Below are 20,995 nucleotides of genomic sequence, written 5' to 3'. Positions count from 1 at the left end.
AAAATTTGCTAAATTTTGCCAATACTAGCAAAAAAATTAATAAAAACTTATATTTCACCCTGAATTGACTTATTAATAACTTATTACAATTTAAACAAACTCTTTTCTGAGCAAAGTACTGTTATACATCTTCACTCACTAATCCATACTAACAAGTACATCTTCACCTTTATAATTGTAGTTTTGGTCAGAAAAAAGATTTATTTGAACTGCAATAAATTAATCATAAGTCAATCGCGGATAAATATAGATTTTTATTCATTTTATTTTCCTAACATTATCAAATTTAGTGAATTATAATTATAGGACCGATCTATTTGTTAGACGATAAAAAACCTTAAAAGTACTAATTTACCAATTCATTAAAAATTTATGATATAATTACATTAAACTTTCAGACAAATACAGCGCAATAATCTCTATTTTTAAAAATAGAATATTGAGAAAGAAAAATAAAGGGACCATCAACGGGAGGTCGTGTTACATTTAAGTTTCGACAAGTAAGCCCATGTTCTCAAATAAAGCAGCTGATCTTCTTTATGTTTGGACACCCAATCCATGTAAGTACTTTAGCCTGTCCGGTCTTAAAAAGTGCTGGTGACATTTGATTGGACAATAATAAGCAGGGCAAAATGTTCAGTTGGTCTAATAAAATAAAGGCAGAATTATTTTTGGTACCATAACCATAACATATAACGTTTTTAGTCTCATAAAATTTAAAATTTTATCTTTTTAATTCTAAAAAATGTGATTTTAAATTTTTTAGTCTTAAAATTATAACGCCTTTTTAGTTTCAAACAATGTCTTTTTAGTTGCAAAATCACAACGGACATGACTTTTTGGGACTAAAAATACATGATTATGAGTTTTTATGGGACTAAAAGCAATACCTATCATAATTATAGTATCGAAATAATTATATTCTTATTTTATGAAACTAAAAAAGTATTTCGCGAGCTCTCACTTATGACTTACGCTGTACTTGCAATATACTGTCAAATCTTATTTATTACCATATCTTCCCAAAGGGAATCAAATTTTAACATTGTTTCTTTCTTGATATAGATATATATATTTTAAGAATGTTCCAATGAAATTGTATTTTATATTAAATTATAGTGCCAAATTAATATATTTTGAGTGAAAGTATTTTATCAACAAATATATATTCACTTTAATTATATTTCAGAAACTGGAATTGAAAATGAAAATACAAACGGACATGTTTTTCAACACACATGCACAATCTAGCGTTTTAACACGAAATCTCCCATAAAGAAATTTTGTGCTCGAATTATTGAATTGTCCTATTTGAGAACATATTTTAAGAATATTTGTCATGTCACTGAGCTCTAACACGTCTTATTAATTTGGTTGAAATATTATTTATTAAGGTTACGTGTACATTCATGGATTTGAATTTGAGAGAAAGATTTCGACAAAAGATTTTAAATAACTCTAATAAATTTTAAATATATTAATATTCAACAAGATATAGTTTAAAATATGATAAAGATTTAAAATCTTTTGTATATAAAATTATTCAAACAATTTGTTTTTAGAAAAATTATTGATAATTTCAAATTCTTCAACTGGAATATGAGTTAAAGTATAATAACAACTTTCAGATAAAATGTCAGAAATGGAATCTTTGTCCAGAGTATGGTGAAGGTCATTGTACGTGATGGATATCAAGATAACTGCAATTATTCAATCGAATTTTTTTATATATTTTTTATTGGATTAATTATATTTTACCATTTAAATGATCTTTAACATCTATTTTTTTATATCAACTTTACGAAATTTTACACTTATCATTTATAATTATTTTTTCTCTTTGTATTTTGTCATTTATAATTATTTTTCAACCAAGATTTTTATACAAAAAGTATCACATGCAGTGCAGATGTAATATTTAAAGGTTGTACGATGTGATACTTTTTACATTACACAACATGTAATGTTTCTCGAACACAAAAATAAACAAAGAAACAGTCATAAATTAACAAAAAAAAATTGACAAAAATATAAAAACGAACATAGTTCAAATGACAAAATGTAATTTACCCTTTTTTATTTTTCACGTATTAATCATGCGACCACATAAATTAACCTATTTGTTACAACTATATATATACGTGGCTTACCGAATGCATGGTTAGTAATAAAATAATTACTATTGAATCGATTTATCAGATGTATCAATATTAATTATTATTAGAAAAATATAATTTTTTATTATGATTAATTATTTTTAACAAAAAATATCATGACAAATACAAATCAATCATGATCTTGTAACAACCATTGACCGGTGTTTTTGCAAATATAGTCAAAACACTAGCCCCATGGTCAAAACACGACAAATATTTTGGCTATGGCTAAAATCATGACGAATATTGATTCGTAGTAAAATTTAAATTTTTGCTTATTTAACTGTTGTTAATAGTATTGATTTATCATGATTTTTAAGTTATATATCGTTCAAATTAAATTTTTTCATAATGTGTTCATAAATACAATTAATATTAAAAACAATAAATACTTAAAACCGAATTTTGGATTGGTATAAAACTTCACATTATAACAAAAGAAGTCTTTATCCCTTAATTTAATCAAAAAAGTAATATTTAGCTATGTATAGTGTTTGTAGAAACTCCTAAAAATTAAGAATAGAAAACTGTATAAAGATCAAAGAATATACAAAATGTCTTACGAGTTCATCATATATTAAATCTTATTTTAAAATAAATTTATAAGCATTTAGATAAAATAAATATTCAAACTTATAAAATATTTTCACATCTTATATGTAAGACGTTAGGATGTTTGGAATAATACGCTATTTATATTAGTAAAATAATAATAAAGAAAAAAAAACAATTACATTATACTATTAGGATCAAGTAGTTATTTCTTGAAAAAATTCGTACCAAATTTTTTTTAAAAAAAATTCATAAATATTACATATTAGTTTGACTCCAAATAAAAATTAATAAATAATCCTTTTACAAAAATGAAAACATTGACGAATTGTTACCTAAATTTTTGTTTCAAAATGATATACATATACATTTATAACGAATATCAAAATAGATATATCATTGATACTTTCGTTGTTAAATGCACTGACTATTTTTAGTCAAATAATTTATAATATTTTAAATCTATATAATATCAATAGTAATATTATGTAAAGAGTACCAATGGATTATAGATAAAATAATAAGAATATTCTTTTTTTATTTATCTTATAAGCTCTTTAAAAAAATCTGTCAAACGATTCTTTGAAGCTTAAAAGCTTTCAAACATGTCGTAAAATATTTAAAAAAATTTACAAATTCACCCAAATACTACTCAAAATGAAAGAATTTGTCTGATGGACATGAAATAATTACATGCTATAAAATTGCAGTCATATTGGAGCCGATAGGGTTTTAATTTTATTCGTGCAAGTGGGCTCATTTATATTGGATTGGATATTTTTGGAGGTACTATCTAATTCTTGCGTGCTTAAAGTTGGATAATCTTTTTAAGTATAAAAAATTAACATCAATTCTTTCATCTAAAATTTTAGGTTTTATTTTTAGATTTGATTAGATACTTTTATCCAAGGAAATTCAAGTTTATTTTAATAAAGTAGTTTTTGAGATAAGAGCGATGAACTATTATTAATTAAATAAATTGATCATCATTATCTAATAAAAATTACTAAAATAATTATATTTTGCTCAATAACACCTACTATTACAGTAGACAACAACTCGTAGTGAGGTTTGAACCTATGACTTCTAAAATCATGGAGCCTCAACTTCACCAATTGAGTTAGATCTCATTGGTTTTTAACAAAGTAGTTACCACTTAAGTTATATCGCTCAATGAGGCCTTTGTTTGGATGGTAAGGTTAGGGTTTCAAAACTTTTCATTGTAAAAATGCTTCAAGCTTGATCGTTTGAGCCCCACGTATGTCGATGATGATCTACTTATGTCGGAGTTTGCGATTTATGGTCTTTGTTGTTCTATTTGTTATGAAATTTGATGCCCCCATCAAATTTTTTCAAACTCATAATCCAAATGCGGCCCAAGCACAAGCCAAGAAGTTGGGCTCCCATTTATCCAGTCCAACAGGCTTAAATCCTCCTGGCCTATACACTTCCAGACAATAAGGCCTACTAGTTTTTTTTTTACGCCCATACCAATGAGACAGAGTTCGTAAATCAGGCTCAATCAACAAGCCAAGCACCAAATAATAAGACCGTTAGTTCAACTAAATTCTTCACGTCAAGGACCACATTACACTAAAAGGGTGCTAGCTAGAACCCCATGCTCAGCTGGATTGTTGGAAACAACAAGTAACTAATTTTCTTACATTCGTCGCTGATCCGGCACGACTTTTTCAAACAATCATGTCCCCTAGGAGATAACTCTAAATCATGGACATGTATTATCATTTTAAAGCTAACATCTTAAGAATTCTGTTGATATCCCATTTACACATAACTAACTTGGGGATCTCTTTCAAATTTCTTATAAATAGAGACCTAAGATCAATCAACGGGTAACTGATTTCCATTCAACACATTTTCTCTCTCGAACTGCAAGGAAACAAGCACCCTGTTGTTCTTTAACACTATACACTTGCATTTCAACTCCCAATTTCATGCTCAGGCACTCTACATCAGTTATTTTAGCATTATCTCACGTTTATTCAAGTTTTCCTACTTTATTTCTTGTAAATCATTTACTAACTTAAGTATCAGAGTGCTAATAGTTATCTTGCAAGTTATTCCTCAAACAAATCTTAAATTTTCATAAAAATCCTTCGACCATCGTGGTGCCACTAGACCTCGATACACATCAAATTATTGATATATTAATCGTGCTTTTAGTTAAAAACTTCTTAACCAATGCGTCATAATGAGAAACATGTTATTTCCTCCAACTTCACGAGTTTCACTGATTTATTCTTGAAAATACGCCTTTTAGAATGAGGAAGCCTTGATGAAGACTATAAACCACATAAGTTTTTCTTCCGCAATCAATGTAAAATACGTACAAAAAAATAATAAGATATCTTGTATATAATTAAATCACCTAATTCTTTCCAATAATCCCAAATATAGTTTGATCTAGACTAACATATGGTACATAGCCATGGGGTCACAACTAGTTAATTACATAAAAACATATATAGTCTCCAATTAAATAAAATAGTTGTCTTTGAACGATATGTTTGTATTATCCTTGTACATAGGAATAGGATGATGGACATCAAGTCTGCCTCTTTTGTGACGTGCGCTTGAAAAAATTGAGTTGGGTAATAACAAACACCAAACGGTGGTTGCCGACAACTGCTGACCAAAACCATACTTAAATCTTACCCAATAAGGGAAAAGATCAGATAAAAAATTTAATTTAGATCAGTCAGATTAACACTTAGGATAATTTTGAAGAGTTTCTGAGAGCTTATTATGGGTGAAAAATTATTTCATAAGAAAAATAGAAATTAAAAAAATGTATAAAAAATGATGTTTAGTTAGGGTATATAAAGAGAGAAAGTAAAAATAGATATATATTTTTGAAATGTAATTGTATTTTTATAAAAGAAAATGGGTAAAAAATTGAAAGTATAAAGTTAAGAAGACAAAAAAAAATATATTACAAAAATTTATGGCAGGATATGGTCGGAGAATATATATATTTATATATACTTTGTGGAATTCGAATACTTTTGATATTGAGTGATTAGAAATTTTTTCGATGTAGAGTCGTCATAATGAAATTGCCTAATCTCCATTTTACTCATGTTTTTGCAAAATAGTGAAAAAATTATTTGTGTTCTTAAAACAGGCTAAAAGCTTTCCTTATTTAAATAGATGCTGTGGAAACCCCCTCCCGTTAGAAATTAATGGAAGGTGGAATACACGCACGGATAGTGCATTTTTAGTATTTTTTTTTCCTTGTTTTTTCCTTTTTTCCTTTAATTAATAAAATGCACCTGTATTATGTTTGCAGTCATGCTCAAATTTATTTGTTTTAATCTTGGTTTTAGTGGTCCTTTTTGCATTTTCATCCTTCCTAAATATATTTATTTAAATATCACAATATAAAAACTAAATTACTAAAATTTATTTTTTCAGATTTAATATCTATATCAATATAAATGTTAATCAATTATAATTATTATATTATTGAATTTATTATGTAGTTTAAATATATTTAAATCATTATATTATTTAAATTATATATTATGTAGTTTATATATATTTAAATAAATACATTATTTACTGTAAATAATATTTAAATCTAAATAAATATTAAAAGTATTAAAAATAAAATATAAATTTATTTTAATTATTTTTACATTAAAAATTTAAAATCTTTTTTTTTATTTTGTTAAAAATACAAATATATTTGAAATAGTTGTCTAAATTTGCCTTGGATGACAATTGTGTCTACCAGGGCAAGGCTGGGGCACCGTGCTGGGTGGTGATCAAGGGGGCGTCGGGAAGTTGGCGGCTGGGGGAGGGAGGAAGGAGGAGGGGTTATGGTGGGGAAGGCTGGGGGTGGGTGGAGGGGTAATTTTATTAAATTTATTGTTGTAAATACTAATTTTATTTTTATAATTATACATATAATATATATTTAAAATTAGTTAAAGTTAGATCCTTAATTTTTTAATGAATGTAATATTTAACCGTTGAATTTAATTGATTAGATTTTATAATTTTATACATTAAAAAAATCCAACACTAGTCATTAAAATAAAAAAATAATATGTAATAAATTAGGACGTAATGATTATTTCGTCAAAAAATTAAGACCTTTAGTTACATTAACGGAGAGCGGTAAATCTGAATTAAAAAAAATAAAAAGCGGTAAATGAGCAATGTTTAAAAAAACAGGTGAGTTTTGAGTCATAAAGGGGTCCCTTTAAAAAAAAAAAACAACATAGGGGAATTTTATAATATTTGGCCTTTGAAATTCTTTCCAATTCAAAATTTTCCACGTAAATAGTCTCAGACAGATTCTGTCATTACATCTTATTTATTTAGTTGACATTTTATTTAATATTTTCATTGTAGAAAATTTTAGCTCGAATTAGATTTCGTCGAATTAAACCATTTACAAATTGGTTACTATACACCAATTACATGACAAATGTATTATACTTCTCATATGATTGATTTAAATTCGACTAAATCAGGTCCAGACTAAAATTTTCCTTTATTACAACTTATTTTTAATTTTATTTTGTAATAGATTTTCTAATACCAGCTAACATGATGTTAAAGAAGCAGCATCAGAAAGGAAAATTCTGATTTGAGTTGAGTTTGGTCGCATCTACATAATTATATGATAAATAAATAATATTTGCAATGTAATTTATATTCATACAAACAAACATGATTAATAACATGTAAAATGTAATAGCACTTGACATTTGCTTAATCTTGTCCGTCTCGCAAGATACTTTTTGAAGCAAATACTGTAACTCGCTTCAATTGTAATATGATTTGGGATTAGATTTTTTTTATTTTATTCAATATATGCTCACCGTGTGTATAAATACTATAATGAATTGTATTAATACTTTTAAAATTAAGTCTACTTACACAATCGTCTGATATCTTTTTCGAATTATAAGTATGTCCTTTGAGGTTGTATATTATATTTATAGGTACACTACTTATATATTTAGGAATATAATTTTACAAGTACTAACACTTGAGGTGATATGCCATCGTGATACACCTTAGGGGGTATACTTGTACTGTTAAAAGACTAGATAGTGTTTGCATATTTTAGACTTAATATCATGAGTTTTTATTATAATTTATTCTAAATATTATGTCATTCATTTTAATTAAGAAAGAATTATATAGTCGATATAATATATAGTAAACTCTCAAAATAAAAATCCAATATGCTATGATTTAAATTGCGTCACTACAATTTGTCCATTAAATCCCAAGCTCCATCTTGAGTCGCACAAGCATTGGTTAGTATAATCCTATTACCTTGGATTGAAAACTTTATGTGTTGCATCCACATCACTATCTCATCATTAACGGTCACCCATTTACATCCATTATTAACTACCCTATAGAACTAAACAATATCGAATTATATTCATGTCAAAAACCATGCAACAATAACTGGGATCAATTGCTTTACAAACTCAGTTTAATTCCCCCAAAATGACTAGAAAGGGGCGCAAAAAGAAGGGGAAGAAGGGAGAGAGAGGGAAAAACCTCTGAATACTAATTATTACTCCCCAACGCGGAATCATCAATTATCAACGAGGTGGCGCCGCCATGAGCCGCTCCTGCTCGGTGAGAGAGTGGCGGAAGTGGCAGCGGTGACCATATGGGCAGATGTCTCCGGCCAGAACCATGCGGCAAACCTCAGTCTTATAGCGTGGGTGCCTGATCACCGGCCGTAGTTCTTTGATTCCATGTGCGTACTGGCAGTTCTTCCCGTAAGGACACGCCCCTGTCTCCTCCCACTTGTTGCAGAGCTCAGTTTTGAACATTCCTTGGTTGTAGACATCGAATTCCAGTGCTTCTTCTTCCTTTTTGGACCCTGGTATACACACTCTTTGCTGCTTCCGTGTTAACATGATCAAAAGCCAGTACAGAAGTCAGACAAAACGCAACAAGAATTAGGACGTAAGTCGTAAGCGTAAAAGTAACCACGAAATAAATAAGCAGATTTTAGGATTCAATAATCACGTCAAGGTAATTAGACCTTTAATAAAGAAGTTAGTATATGAAAGTATTCTAATTGAATTAGAGAATATAATCTGCATTTTATCTTTCATTCATTAAAAACGACTTAGTATTTCTATCAATTAATAGAAATATCGTCAACTAGTTTCAACAATTTGTCAGCGATCAAATTGACTCACCAATGCAGCAGGGGTTTGAGACACTGCTTTATGACAGGTTGCATCCCTACCGGGTTGAGTTATCTTCAGATAACCACTGGAGCGCACAGAAATGCTCTTCGGAATGGGGACCCGCTCGGCGCTCCTCCGCTCGACGCGATTGTGCTCAGTAAGAGGCTGAGTTGCAGTCGGATAAGCGGCACGCGAAGCGGCGGCTGACGGACTGGCAACATTGAGTCGGTTGAACTCAGAGAAAAGACGATCGCGCGAGTACAGTAAGGCGACACGGTGTGAGAGATCCGCGTTGGAGAGGCGAAGAGATTCATTCTCACGACGGAGGGCGTCAAGCTCCTCAATGGAATCGTGGAGCTGAGCGAGGCAGAGTTTGTAACGGTTGTAGAGCTGCTGGTACTCGAGGATGCAGCTCGCGTCATGGAGGCGGCGATCGGTGTCTCCGCCGTCGAAGGACGCGGTGTCGGAGGGAGAGTCCGAGGAGTAGTTCTGAAAGAGAGAGGAGTAGAAAGACGGAACGGAGTTCACATAAGTCGGCGACGTAGGGAAAAGAAATGGATTGCTATGAGAGAAATGCATCGGCGACGCCGCGGAGGCGGAGGTGGCGTCGAGGCCGCCGCATGAAATATTCGCCTTCTGCATTTCACTGAAGAACACCACTAACTGCGTGCTAAAACAATAAAACAACAGGCAACAGGAATATAAACAATGGGAAAGAAGTATCGGGTGTCCCAGGGTGTAGAGCAGACAACCAACTAAGAACAATCCGAACCGCTAATCAGGGTGGGAATAGGCAGATCTGATGTGATTGATGGAACAGTATGAATTGCTTGGCCTTTAATATTTCGCGGGAGAAACATGCTAGTGGTGGGGGACCGCCTACTAGATCTGAAACCGTTACAAAGAAAAGCCTAACAAGAAAGGGTGGGACAGCGACCCGCCTACAGTGCCAACTATGCGGTTAGTTGCAGTTATTCAGTCCATGTGAGTTGTAAATCGTAATATACTGTGAAAAAAAATCCAGTGCAAGCAAATTGTTAATACATTCAAATTCAACACTTCAGTGTTGACAATTTCACTGAATATTATATCTTAAAATTATATTTTTTATAATAATTTAAAATACTAATGTAATTGACGGGTGATCGCTTATTATAATTAATATAATTTTATTATTCTACTGAAATATCAATTTTAAGCAATTGTGAACATAAAAAAAACTTTTGGGAATCGAATCACATAAGTTTTGATTCTGTACATTGTGAAGTAATTGTTGGCTCGTTTGATGGTAAATTCTGACGAAGGAAATTTTTTTTATCATAATTATAAATATTTTTTTATTATTTAAAAAAATTATAAATACCCTCCTAAGTAATGGTTGTTAACAAATATCCTCTAATAACAGCCCATCGTAAGGAGGTATTCATTAGACAATCGTTAATTTAAAAAAAAAATATTTATAACCTTTTCAAATAATAAAATAAATATTTTTAACTGTGATAAATTGAAACAGAGTCCTTTATAATTTACTTTTTATTTTAATACTCTCCCTTTCTCACTTTTCTAAACCCAACGAACTATTTTGCTTTTAGCAATTGACTTAGTTCAATTCAAATGAGTATAGATAACTTTTCCTTAACTCAACAAATTAAATTATTATGTATCTGATACTCTTTAGCTATTATCAAAACCAACTCTGGAAAAGATAATAAGGTTGTATGGTTGAGATAATAAACTTTTCAAATTCTCTTATAAGATGTTTGAGAGCTTATAAGCTTTGTACGTAAAATTGTCTAGTCATTTTTTTTTCCTGAAATGTTTGTCATATCCCAAAATAAGATATTAAAGATCTTGTAATTTCTTTAATAATAGGTTAATTTTCTTGTAAGTTATTTTAAGTTCTTTGATTTTAATATCTAACGGCTTCAAACACCCTTGCTATTTTATTAGTATTTCATTTTTACCGTCCATGTAGAGATGATGTACTTTTTGCCCGATGTAGAAATACTTTTACATCTCTATTATTATAAAAGAAAATCGTCTGTTATGTTAATTTCTAAATACTCAAATTTACCCTTTAATTCATTTTTCCCCTTAAAAAAAGATGGCCATAATTGTAATTTTAAAATTTTTTTAATAATTTCATAATTATTTATATTTTTTCCCATCTCATCCCACTATTTCACGCTTCTCTCTCACCCTATTTATCCATATTTATTACCCATTGTTTCTTTTTAATTTTTTTTTTCTTATCATCTCATACCATCGTACTTTTTATATGCTCCCGGGGACCATATGCAGCGGCAGCTAATGATTTAAAATTCTAATTGTTTTGTTGCTTTGTCGGTAACTATTGCAACATAAGGAAGTCATTATGCCAAACATCTTAACTTCTGATAAATTTTAACATTTTATTTATTCAAACATTTTAAGAACTTATCTTTTAAATCAAGATAACTAACATCTTTAAACTTTTAAAACATCTTATAAGACGTAGAAACTTTATAATATATGACAATTTAATTATATTTTACGGGCGCTCTAATATAAATTAAAAATTAATGAGTGCTCTTGTAATTATATATATTCCTAATATAAAGAATTATGCAGACTACGTAAATTATGCGTATTACATGCAATTACTTTATGCACACGCTTACAACATATCGAAAGGATTTTAATCGGACACAATAATAATAAAAAAAATGAAATAAAAGCGGTTGAAGAAGAGCAAATTAACGTAGCATGCAAGAGTAGTAAGGTGAGGAGGGTGCTGTCATCCCAAATTATGATAAGATCAGGTGGATATATATATGGGAAATATATAAGCAATTCTTTTGTGATATTGCAAATAAGCAAGTTATACCTTTATGAAAAATCAAATAGCGATTTAATTTCTTATATTCTTCAAAATACAATAATTTACCCCTCCTATAATTTTTAAAATGAAGCAATATTTTATCTCTCTGTATAAGGAGGTAAATTGCTTTATTTTAAAACGTATAGGGAAATAAATTACTATATATATTTTTTTCATAAGTGTGATGTGCTTATTTTCAATATCATAAGAGATAAATTACTATTCACCCCCTCCATATATATATATATATGCTTTCTTAACAAATTTCAAGCAAAGTCCTTTTCTCTAATAATTAATATTAATTAGTTGACTATTATATTTATAATATATATATATAGTTGCTTCATTACTACAACTCTAACTAATTCCTAGGTGTAGCAAACACAAACATTCATTCGCATGGTTGTCTGATGAATTTGCATATATATATATATATATACGTACGTTGTTGTCCTTTCATTAGTCCTTTTCATGTTTGTTCATTTGTTGGCACAACTTTTCCTACCAAATTTTAGTTTGTTAAGACATGCATCTTCCTGATGAGTATATCATATCATATCTGACGTTTTATTTGTTTTGAACTCAAACCAATCAAGTTTAAGGACTAAAATTGCAGTATATTGATTGATGGGTTTACATATATATGTATATATGGATATAATATATTGATTGTTTATATACTTGATCGTGTATATCGACTATTTGTCTAAATTATCTGGATATCTGTGAAATTGCTATTATATATTTATCTGTGGTGTTGTTGTGCGAAGTTAGATAAATAATTATGTGACCTTATAATTGATTAGCGAATGAAATCAAATGACAAAGTTATTGACGAGAAAAATAATTGTTAAATGGAATGGAATGATGAAGTTAATGATGCTGCAATGACTTATGATGATATAGTTAATGACAAGCTGTGTGCTATCATTGATCAATGGAGATGATGTGATATATTATATGAGTTATGTGTTGTGTGATATGATTGGTGATGGGATATAATACGAATAATGTTTTGTGATATTGGAAAAAAAAAAAAAGAAAGAAAAAAGTATTGTGATTGAGATGATGATGATGATAGCCGGCAAAGACCGTTGGGTGATGCATTCCAGTTTGGTTAACTAGGGTTCTCAGAAAATAAACGGTAACATCAAATATTATTTCGTGGTTGAGGTTCGATTCTCGTATTGGTTTTGCATGACTATGGACATTGAGTACTTTGTAATTACAAAATGAATATTGGTTGATTGGTGTTACTGCCTGAAATTAGTCTTCTGTTGTACGTGTCATATATGTGTGTATATATATATATATATATATATATATATATGTAGGCTAATTAGCTATATTTACTGAGTTGTCAACTCATTTTTTATTACGTACTTTTTCAGGAGATAACTCGCAATGACTCATCTAGCTAGAACGTAAGCCAGTTGTCAGACTTGTAGATAGGTTAGTTGTGTCATTTTGAGTCACGAATTCTAACTATATATTTACAAGAATATTAAACTGTAACTGAATGGATATCTTAAGTATTGTAATAACTAGAAACACTACTTTTCTATTTTTCATATGTTATAGTGAAAAATATTATACCAAGATTTTGATGAAGTATTTATTTGCTTGAGGTATATATATAAAGTATTGATTATATTAGATGTCTTATCTGGTTAAATGTGAGTTTATTACGTAATCGAATGTGATTTCGAATATGTAGGACAAAAATGCCACCCTCCTAAATTACAGGACTAAAATTATATTTTTTGTCTTAATTAATTATAAAATGTACAGCAATATTTCACTGAGAACAAACAATATTTCTAATTTTTTACAAGAACATTTTTTTTTGAAAGGGAATCAGAGAAATATATAAATCACGGTGGGGCATCAGCCCTCAAAGTCTCAACAAGTAGCAGATGAGGATCAGTTCTCTCCTGAACAGAATACTCAAGTCGTGCAAGGTGGTGAGCTGCCACATTAGTAGACCTATGCACAAAGGAAAAAGAAACAAATCACAAAACAGGGATAATAGATTTGATATCTTGAATAATAGGACTAATGATGGAAAAATCAGCTCCCAGTGAACAAATCTTTTGAATAACCGATAGGCAGTCTCCTTCCACGATACAAGAGCCCCAGCCAAACTGAAAGACGAGCAGCTAGAGCCCTCTCCGTGTTCTGGATCTAAAATGTTTGCATGAAAAGCTTTTCGCCAGGCCACACATCTCCCTGTGTAATCCTGCGCAATGACCCCTATCTCAGCACCCTTATCCATCTCGCACCGCCTTAATAACTTCACGAGACTTAAGAAAGCTTCTCCATGTGAACAACATATTGGAGACCCTTCTCGCGCTCAAGAACTCTCCCGATGGGAAGTACCTTGCTCGGAATATTTTGCTGATCGGTAGGTCTGGATGTTTTAGAATCCTCCAATCTTGTTTAGCTAGCATCACTACATTGAACGCTTGGAGATCTGGAAACCCCATTCCTCCATCCTTCTTACTCTGACTCATTTTTCCCCAAGCCACCCAGTGAATCTTATTCTTGTTGGAATCATTCCAAAAGAAGTTAGCCAATATACTTTCAATCTCTTTCAACAAAGTAATTGGAAGCTTGAACATGCTCATGCAATAGGAGGGGATAGCTTGAATAATAGACTAAACAAGAATATCCTTACCTCCTTGTGACAAATGTTTCTCCTTCCAACCCCCCACACGTTGCCAAATCCTTTCTAGGCTACCACTGAAGATATCCCTTTTATTTCTTCCCACCAGAAATAGAAACCAAGGTATTTTGAAGGGCTTATGTCAATTTGGACTCCTAGATGTGTCAGTTCTTTGCGCTCTTCAGCTGGAATGTTACGACTGGAAAAGACCGACGATTTGTCGAAATTAATCAGCTGGCCGGAAGCAACTGCATACAGTTTGAGTATATCTTGAACTGTTCTCATAGCCCCAATCGATGCTTGGCAGAAGATGAGGGTGTCTTCAGCAAAGAGTAAATGGGAGACCTTTGGTGCATTTCGAGCCACTGCCACACGCCGAATGCCCCCTCGAGCTTCTCTATTCTGAAACAAACAGCTAAGCGCCTCTGCACAAAGAGTAAATAAATAAGGGGAGAGAAGGTCCCCTCTCTGGATGGAGATAGCCAAACTGTGATCCATTGAGCATAAAGGAATAGGTAACTGATGACATACAAAGCATAATTAAGGATATGAATAGATGATTAAATCCTAATTTAACCAGCACCCCCTCGAGGACCTTCGCCTCAATTCTGTCATATGCCTTTATATCTAATTTGATAGCTATACGACCTTCCCGACCTCCTCTCCTAGTTCTAAGAAAGTGGTTTAACTCGAAAGCCACAAAGCACATTGTCCGTAATGTGTCGCCCGGGTATGAATGCAGATTGAGAAGGGGATATGATAGTGTTAAGAAACGGTTTCAACCTATTAGCGATTGTTTCAGAGACCAGCTTGAGGACAATATTGCACATGCTAATAGGTCAAAACTATGAGACAGTTCCTAGGTTCTTACACTTCGGAATAAGAACAATATGAGTGAAGTTTAACTGAGGAGAAACATTATGATTATTAAGCATGTTGAGAACACAGGATAACGTAGCATGACCCACAATGTTCCAAAAGCACTGGTAAAAAATGGGGGACATGCCATCAGGGCCTAGGGATTTAAAAAGAAACATTTGGGATAAGGAATGTTTTACCTCATCAGCAGTGTAATCCTCCAGTCTGATTCATTTCTTCAGTCACACAGTGTGACACAGTCCTTATCACTTTATTAATCTCAATTTCGGAAGGATTTGACTAGGTAAAAAATTGAATAATATCCTGGATGGCAAAACCATCGTCTCTCCAGACCCCATTCTCATCTTTAAGCCGATCATTCTGGTTAGTCTTTTTTCTTTGTGAGGCTTTAGCATGGAAACACGCTGTGTTTTTATCCCCTTCGGCTAACCAAGTCGCTTTTCCTCTTTATTTCTATTTAACATCTTCTGCTGACAGAAGTCGAAATAATTCTCCAGGCCAATTGCGTTCGAACAACATCCGTAGCATTCAATTTTTGCAAAATATCAATTTCCTTTTCAAGCTTAGAAATCTTGTCTCTGACTTCTCCAAACCCGGTTCTGCTCCAATTAATAAGATCCAGTTTACAATTTTCGAGCTCTCTCATCAGAAACTTATTTGGATCCTCTTCCTCGGAGTTGCCCCATAGATTAGATATAACTTGCTCACAGGTCTTGGACTTAATCCATAAAACTTCAAAACGTAAGGGCCGTGTACCTTGTTTCCTTCCCTTCCGGACAGATGGATAGCGGTCAAAGAGGATCGGCGAATATTCAAAGTAAACCCGTTGAAGCTGTGATTCACGAGTCCGGCCATTTTGAGTTTCTAGCAGCTTTAATACAGGCTCTATCCAGGCGCTTCCAAATTGTATGAGGCGCTTCCCTATTATTAACCCATGTGAACGAAAATCCTACAAAGCTAACATCAGAGAGTTCACTGTCATTGAGAGCTTCCCGAAATGCTTGAAGCTGCCATTGTGGTGTAGGGACAACCCATTCTCTTTTCGCATCCATTAGAATAGCGTTGAAATCCCCGGCACAAACCCACGATAGTGTAGAGAGCCTACTCAAGTGTCTCAATAAATTCCAAGATGCTGAACGGTTGCTTGTGTCTGGCGCGCCATAGAAGCCCGGAAATCTCCAAAATCCTCGCCATCTCTTGTTGTATTCGAGCATCAATATGGGAACCACAAAAACTCAATAAGTTGACGAAGATGCGTTTTTTCCACAATAGGGCGAGACCCCGCCTTTCCCTCTTGAATCTTCTCCAAAACCGTACATGTCAAGACGTCTCTTTACTATTCGGATCTTTTCACTGTGACATTTAGTTTCTAGAAGGAAGACCAATGGGGGTTATAGCGCTTCACAAGCTCATTAAATGACGAATTGTTCATGGACCCCCCAGACCTTGGTAATTCCAGATGAAGCACGTCATAATCCTCAGGGGGACTGCGAGGCAGCCGCTGCCGTTAAGAGATCCCCATTCACATCTTCATCCATCAAGTTCGAGGTCAACCTGGTGGTTCTCTTTAATTGAACTTCCTCAAATTCGAAGAGCATATAGAAAGATGGTGGTAACTTGCGTTTACCAAGACCAGGAAGTTGGAGTTTAGAATTTGGTTTTCGTTAGCTTCGTGATGCTGCTGCTGCTCGTTTATGAGGACTGGTTGATAATAGGTCCAAGGTTGAATGGGTTGGAGATTGTAATTGGGGGCGTCAACAATGTTAAAAATATTAGTATCTTGAGCTACATTCTCATTCCCAGGATTACGGACAGTGAGTGTATGGTCATTTTAGTGTTCTTCTTCTTATTATTATTGCGATCAAACGCAATCTATATGATTTACGTAAATATAAACCAAACTCCGTTATTAACCATACAATCTTTTTTTAGGAGTCCAAGACCGATCCAACCCATTCTTAATTCGCCAATTGGGGTGTGGCTTGGGTGGGCGGATTGATATGGGTTGCCCGCCAATTTTGTTGAAGACCATAATCACATGACTGCACATATATTACCTTGAAATCGACTCCTAAAAGTTCAACATAGATCAATATACATGCACATGTCAGTTCTTTCAGATCACTGGTGAGATTTCTGCTCATCACTTAGTTTGCTATAAAATTCATGCATTTCAAGAATACTTCAACACGCCACCGGTCTTCTCATCCTCTCCAATGGAACGGAAGCATTTCAAGAATCTTTTTCAAACCTTCAACTCTTCTTGTTTACTCGCATATCACAAAATATCATTGGCCAAATCTCTGAACTCTCCGCTGCCGTAATTCCTGGAGGCGAATTGCCTCAGTATCACCATCAGAGGGCCAAAATGCATCGCCATTCTGGTCCATCCCACACATTTCACAAACATTTAACAAATCTATATTATCATATGTACATGCTCGACATCTCCACACACCAGATAGATTTCTTGTCTCGCTCCCACCAATAGTACCTCTACCAAAAACTCGGCTCCTTGAATGTCGAAACATTCGGTTTGCAAATCTTAAAGGCCAACCAAGCAAACTCGTAAGTCCCCTAATTATCTTTGTAAACGGATTAGCACCAGAATGCGAACTTTTTAGATATACATACAAAAGTCCAGCAAGTATTCCCCCAAGATGACCGAGAAATGAGACACCAGGTACAAACATTTGAATGAGAATAAGTTCAGCCCAGGCAGCATAACGTGCTGGCACCACAAATCCTTGCACATATGCATAATTGTCTGACTGGGAATAGAGGACTACTTTCATGGCAAAAAGCACACCAGAAAACCCCACAGCATATTCATTGTAATAAGCTCTCTCATAGTCAAAGAGCAGAAGAACTTTTGCTAGCAATAGCGTGATACCCTGAGACATACCTACTAGAGCTGCAACCATAGAGGCGTATTCGATGCTTCCCATTGCACTCTCCAATTGTATCCCCTTCCATAACAGTGATAACATATTGTAGACAAGATGTGATTCACCAATGTGATAGAATGCTGATAAAATAAAACGCTTCAGGTCCTTGTGCTGCTTCATCAAAGAGGAAAACAAGGTCATTATATGCAGAGCATGAACAATCAAATAAATAAAATCTCATCCTTAACTTCATTACAAGTCTCTTTCTATCCACAAGTATCGTAAGTGATGACAATGTTTCTAACAAGAACAAAAAGCTCAAGTGCAGTTTATCTGCCTATCTGTATGCATATGTAGGCATTCATTTTCCACCATTACTGCTGCAACTTATTTACACAACCTACCACAAGAAACTTCTGTCTTTTGCCAATAACCCAAGATTGAGCTTTTATTAGCACATTCTAAAATAGAAGAAATATTTATCTCCAAACTGTTCAGAAACTTATAAGAAACAAGTAGATAGCCACTCAATGTGCTTGGTCTATACTCATAAGCGCTGACTTTTGCCTTAGTGCAGGCAACTGACCTTTGCACCATGAAAGGACTTTAAAAAGCTGTGCATTTTAATTTGAAATCACTAACTCATCGTTTTACAACTAAGTCACTGCTATGAATAATGCTCTTCTTGCATATTTGTAATTTGTGCCATATCTCAATCAACACCAGATTGACAGGGGATCAGAAAAGGATTTCACATCAGAAGGTAACATAGAGGGTCACAGTACAGTACACACAAAGTGTGTGAAGAGACTATGGCAATTTTGAAAGAGCTACTGGAAACACACAAACATTTAGAAATTTTCAGCTTCACTAGCCAAGCTGGAATCTTGACTTGTCTTCTTATCCCGAAACCTCAAATACGTAGAGCCACAAACAAGTAATCAAACATAAAGACATAAATTCCATGAGGAAAAAACAACAGATAAGGACTTGGGATGCAGCAAATTACGCACTCCTCGACTTATAACTTGTTTTAAGTATACCAAATTCAAAAGATAGAAATTTAGGGGGTTGAAGGTAATGGGATTTTCAAAGCTGCAGCTGATTCATAGATTTTGAGCTTAGCAACATCCCTCAAAGTCAGGAATGATAAATTGATCCATATTGAATATGAAACACAGCAAACGAAGAATCATATTTGCTCGAATGAATAAACAAGTGAAAAAACAGCGGAGAGGAGAAAAAGGAAAACAGAAGTGTACCTTGAGAATAAGGTAGGGATTGAACCAAACTTGATTGAGAGAGGGAAGAACAGTGTGAAGGAATTTGGGGCGGAGGTAAATGAGAGTATTAGCAGCTATAAGGCCCGCAGTGACGGGCGGCTTTCTCTCAAGGCGGCAGTATTCGCTCAAAGCCTGCAGCAAAAGCAGTCCAAGCATCCCTCCTCTACCTCTTCCTCTCTCCATCTGTCAGATCACAGTTCTACTGCAGCTCGAGAACCAAATTGGGTGTTCTTCTACGATGATGTCTGTGAATTGTGCTCAATAACCCATAAAGATTTTGATTTCAATCTTATTAATGCTTTTTGATGCCGTATAGACCAGAGAGTTCCAGATGGTTGGGTTGGTTCCTTACTTCTTCCACTCGTTTCAGGTCAAGGAGAATTTGCTTTTCATATTTTTCTTTAATAATACATCATAAACATTACATCAATTTTCATAATTATATTTTTATCGTATTTTATGTAATTTATCTATAATATTATAAATAAATAAATTATTCTCATATAATATATATATATATCAATTTATTTCTATATAATTTTTAAAATAAAGCATTTTATACCATATATAAAGAGATAAATTGCTTCATTTAAAAAGCATATGTATGAATTTTGCTATTCTTTTTTTACAGGGGTAATTAGCTCATTTGTGATATTTTTTTTGTATTTTTCCTTAATTTTATTGATAATTTACATAAAACCCCCTGTATTATTATTTTTTAACTAAAAATCGCTTATGTTAATTTTATAGGCAAAAAATCCCTATATTTTACGAAATTATGCACACTCTCCTCATCCATTAATTAGAGTTAACGGCGTTAATTTTTTTAAGAAGTTAACTGTGATACTTTTATTATGGTAGTAATTGATTATCAATAATTTAAAATGAATGGTCCAAATTTAAAGTTATTTTAAAATATATTAATATATATTTGTATTTACATCTATATATATACCTTTATATGTATGTATAGTTATGTATATACATTTATATATAGCAGTGGATGACGATTACTGTCTCTCGATCAGCCCCACAGAAAGGACGATTTCGAAGTCGCCCGATACAAGCGATGGAGGTCGCTTATTTCTTGCTCTTGTGGACTGTTGTAGCCAGATCTATTAGGAGTCTAAACGTTGGTGGCCGGAAGACGAGGCAATAGCAAGTAAACGGAATGATGGAAGCGAAGACGATGGTTTTTTTTTTTTTTTTTTTTTAACTTTATTATTTTATATTAATTATATATATAAATACAAAATAAATCTGAATTTGAATAAAATATTATTTAAAAAATGAAATAAAAATCATTCAATTTTTCAAAATTTACAAATAATAAAATGAAAGATTAAATTTTTATTTTAAAAATATAGTAATTCTAATGTAAATATTATTGATAAATAATACAAAAATATTTGATATGCTTTTTTAGTAGTTTAATGATCAACTATTCTATAAATAAATACAATTTATTGAACATATGTAAACTAAATTATCGTTTAATTTAGTTAGTAATATATA

At 32.5% G+C, this 20,995-nt stretch overlaps 2 protein-coding genes across 3 annotated transcripts; both read right to left on the bottom strand.

The window, feature by feature from the left end:
- Positions 1–8,006: 8,006 nt before the first annotated feature.
- Positions 8,007–9,671, bottom strand: LOC105176188 (zinc finger CCCH domain-containing protein 14). Of its 2 annotated transcripts, none has more exons than XM_020698660.2 (2): positions 8,915–9,671; positions 8,007–8,611 (listed from the first exon to the last, which is right to left on the bottom strand). In XM_020698660.2, exons 1-2 carry the CDS (start codon positions 9,545–9,547, stop codon positions 8,303–8,305), a joined length of 942 nt encoding a protein of 313 aa, XP_020554319.1. In that variant the 5' UTR covers positions 9,548–9,671; the 3' UTR covers positions 8,007–8,302. The 2 variants fall into 2 exon arrangements, with proteins under 2 accessions (XP_020554319.1, XP_011097220.1); XM_011098918.3 differs by having other exon boundaries at positions 8,007–8,608; positions 8,915–9,659.
- Positions 9,672–17,343: 7,672 nt separating this feature from the next.
- On the bottom strand, positions 17,344–19,854 carry RBL14 (RHOMBOID-like protein 14). The gene is made up of 2 exons (XM_011098857.3): positions 19,460–19,854; positions 17,344–18,368 (listed from the first exon to the last, which is right to left on the bottom strand). The coding sequence occupies exons 1-2, from the start codon at positions 19,661–19,663 to the stop codon at positions 17,598–17,600; spliced, it is 975 nt and encodes a 324-aa protein (XP_011097159.1). The 5' UTR covers positions 19,664–19,854; the 3' UTR covers positions 17,344–17,597.
- Between the last annotated feature and the right edge of the window lie 1,141 nt (positions 19,855–20,995).

Source organism: Sesamum indicum, linkage group LG13 (genome assembly GCF_026168435.1).
Source record: "Sesamum indicum cultivar Baizhima isolate 11 linkage group LG13, ASM2616843v1, whole genome shotgun sequence".
In the NCBI taxonomy this organism is placed as follows: domain Eukaryota; kingdom Viridiplantae; phylum Streptophyta; class Magnoliopsida; order Lamiales; family Pedaliaceae; genus Sesamum; species Sesamum indicum.
The sequence above is the reverse complement of the archived record's forward strand: the minus strand, read 5'-3'. Positions and strand labels throughout refer to the sequence as shown.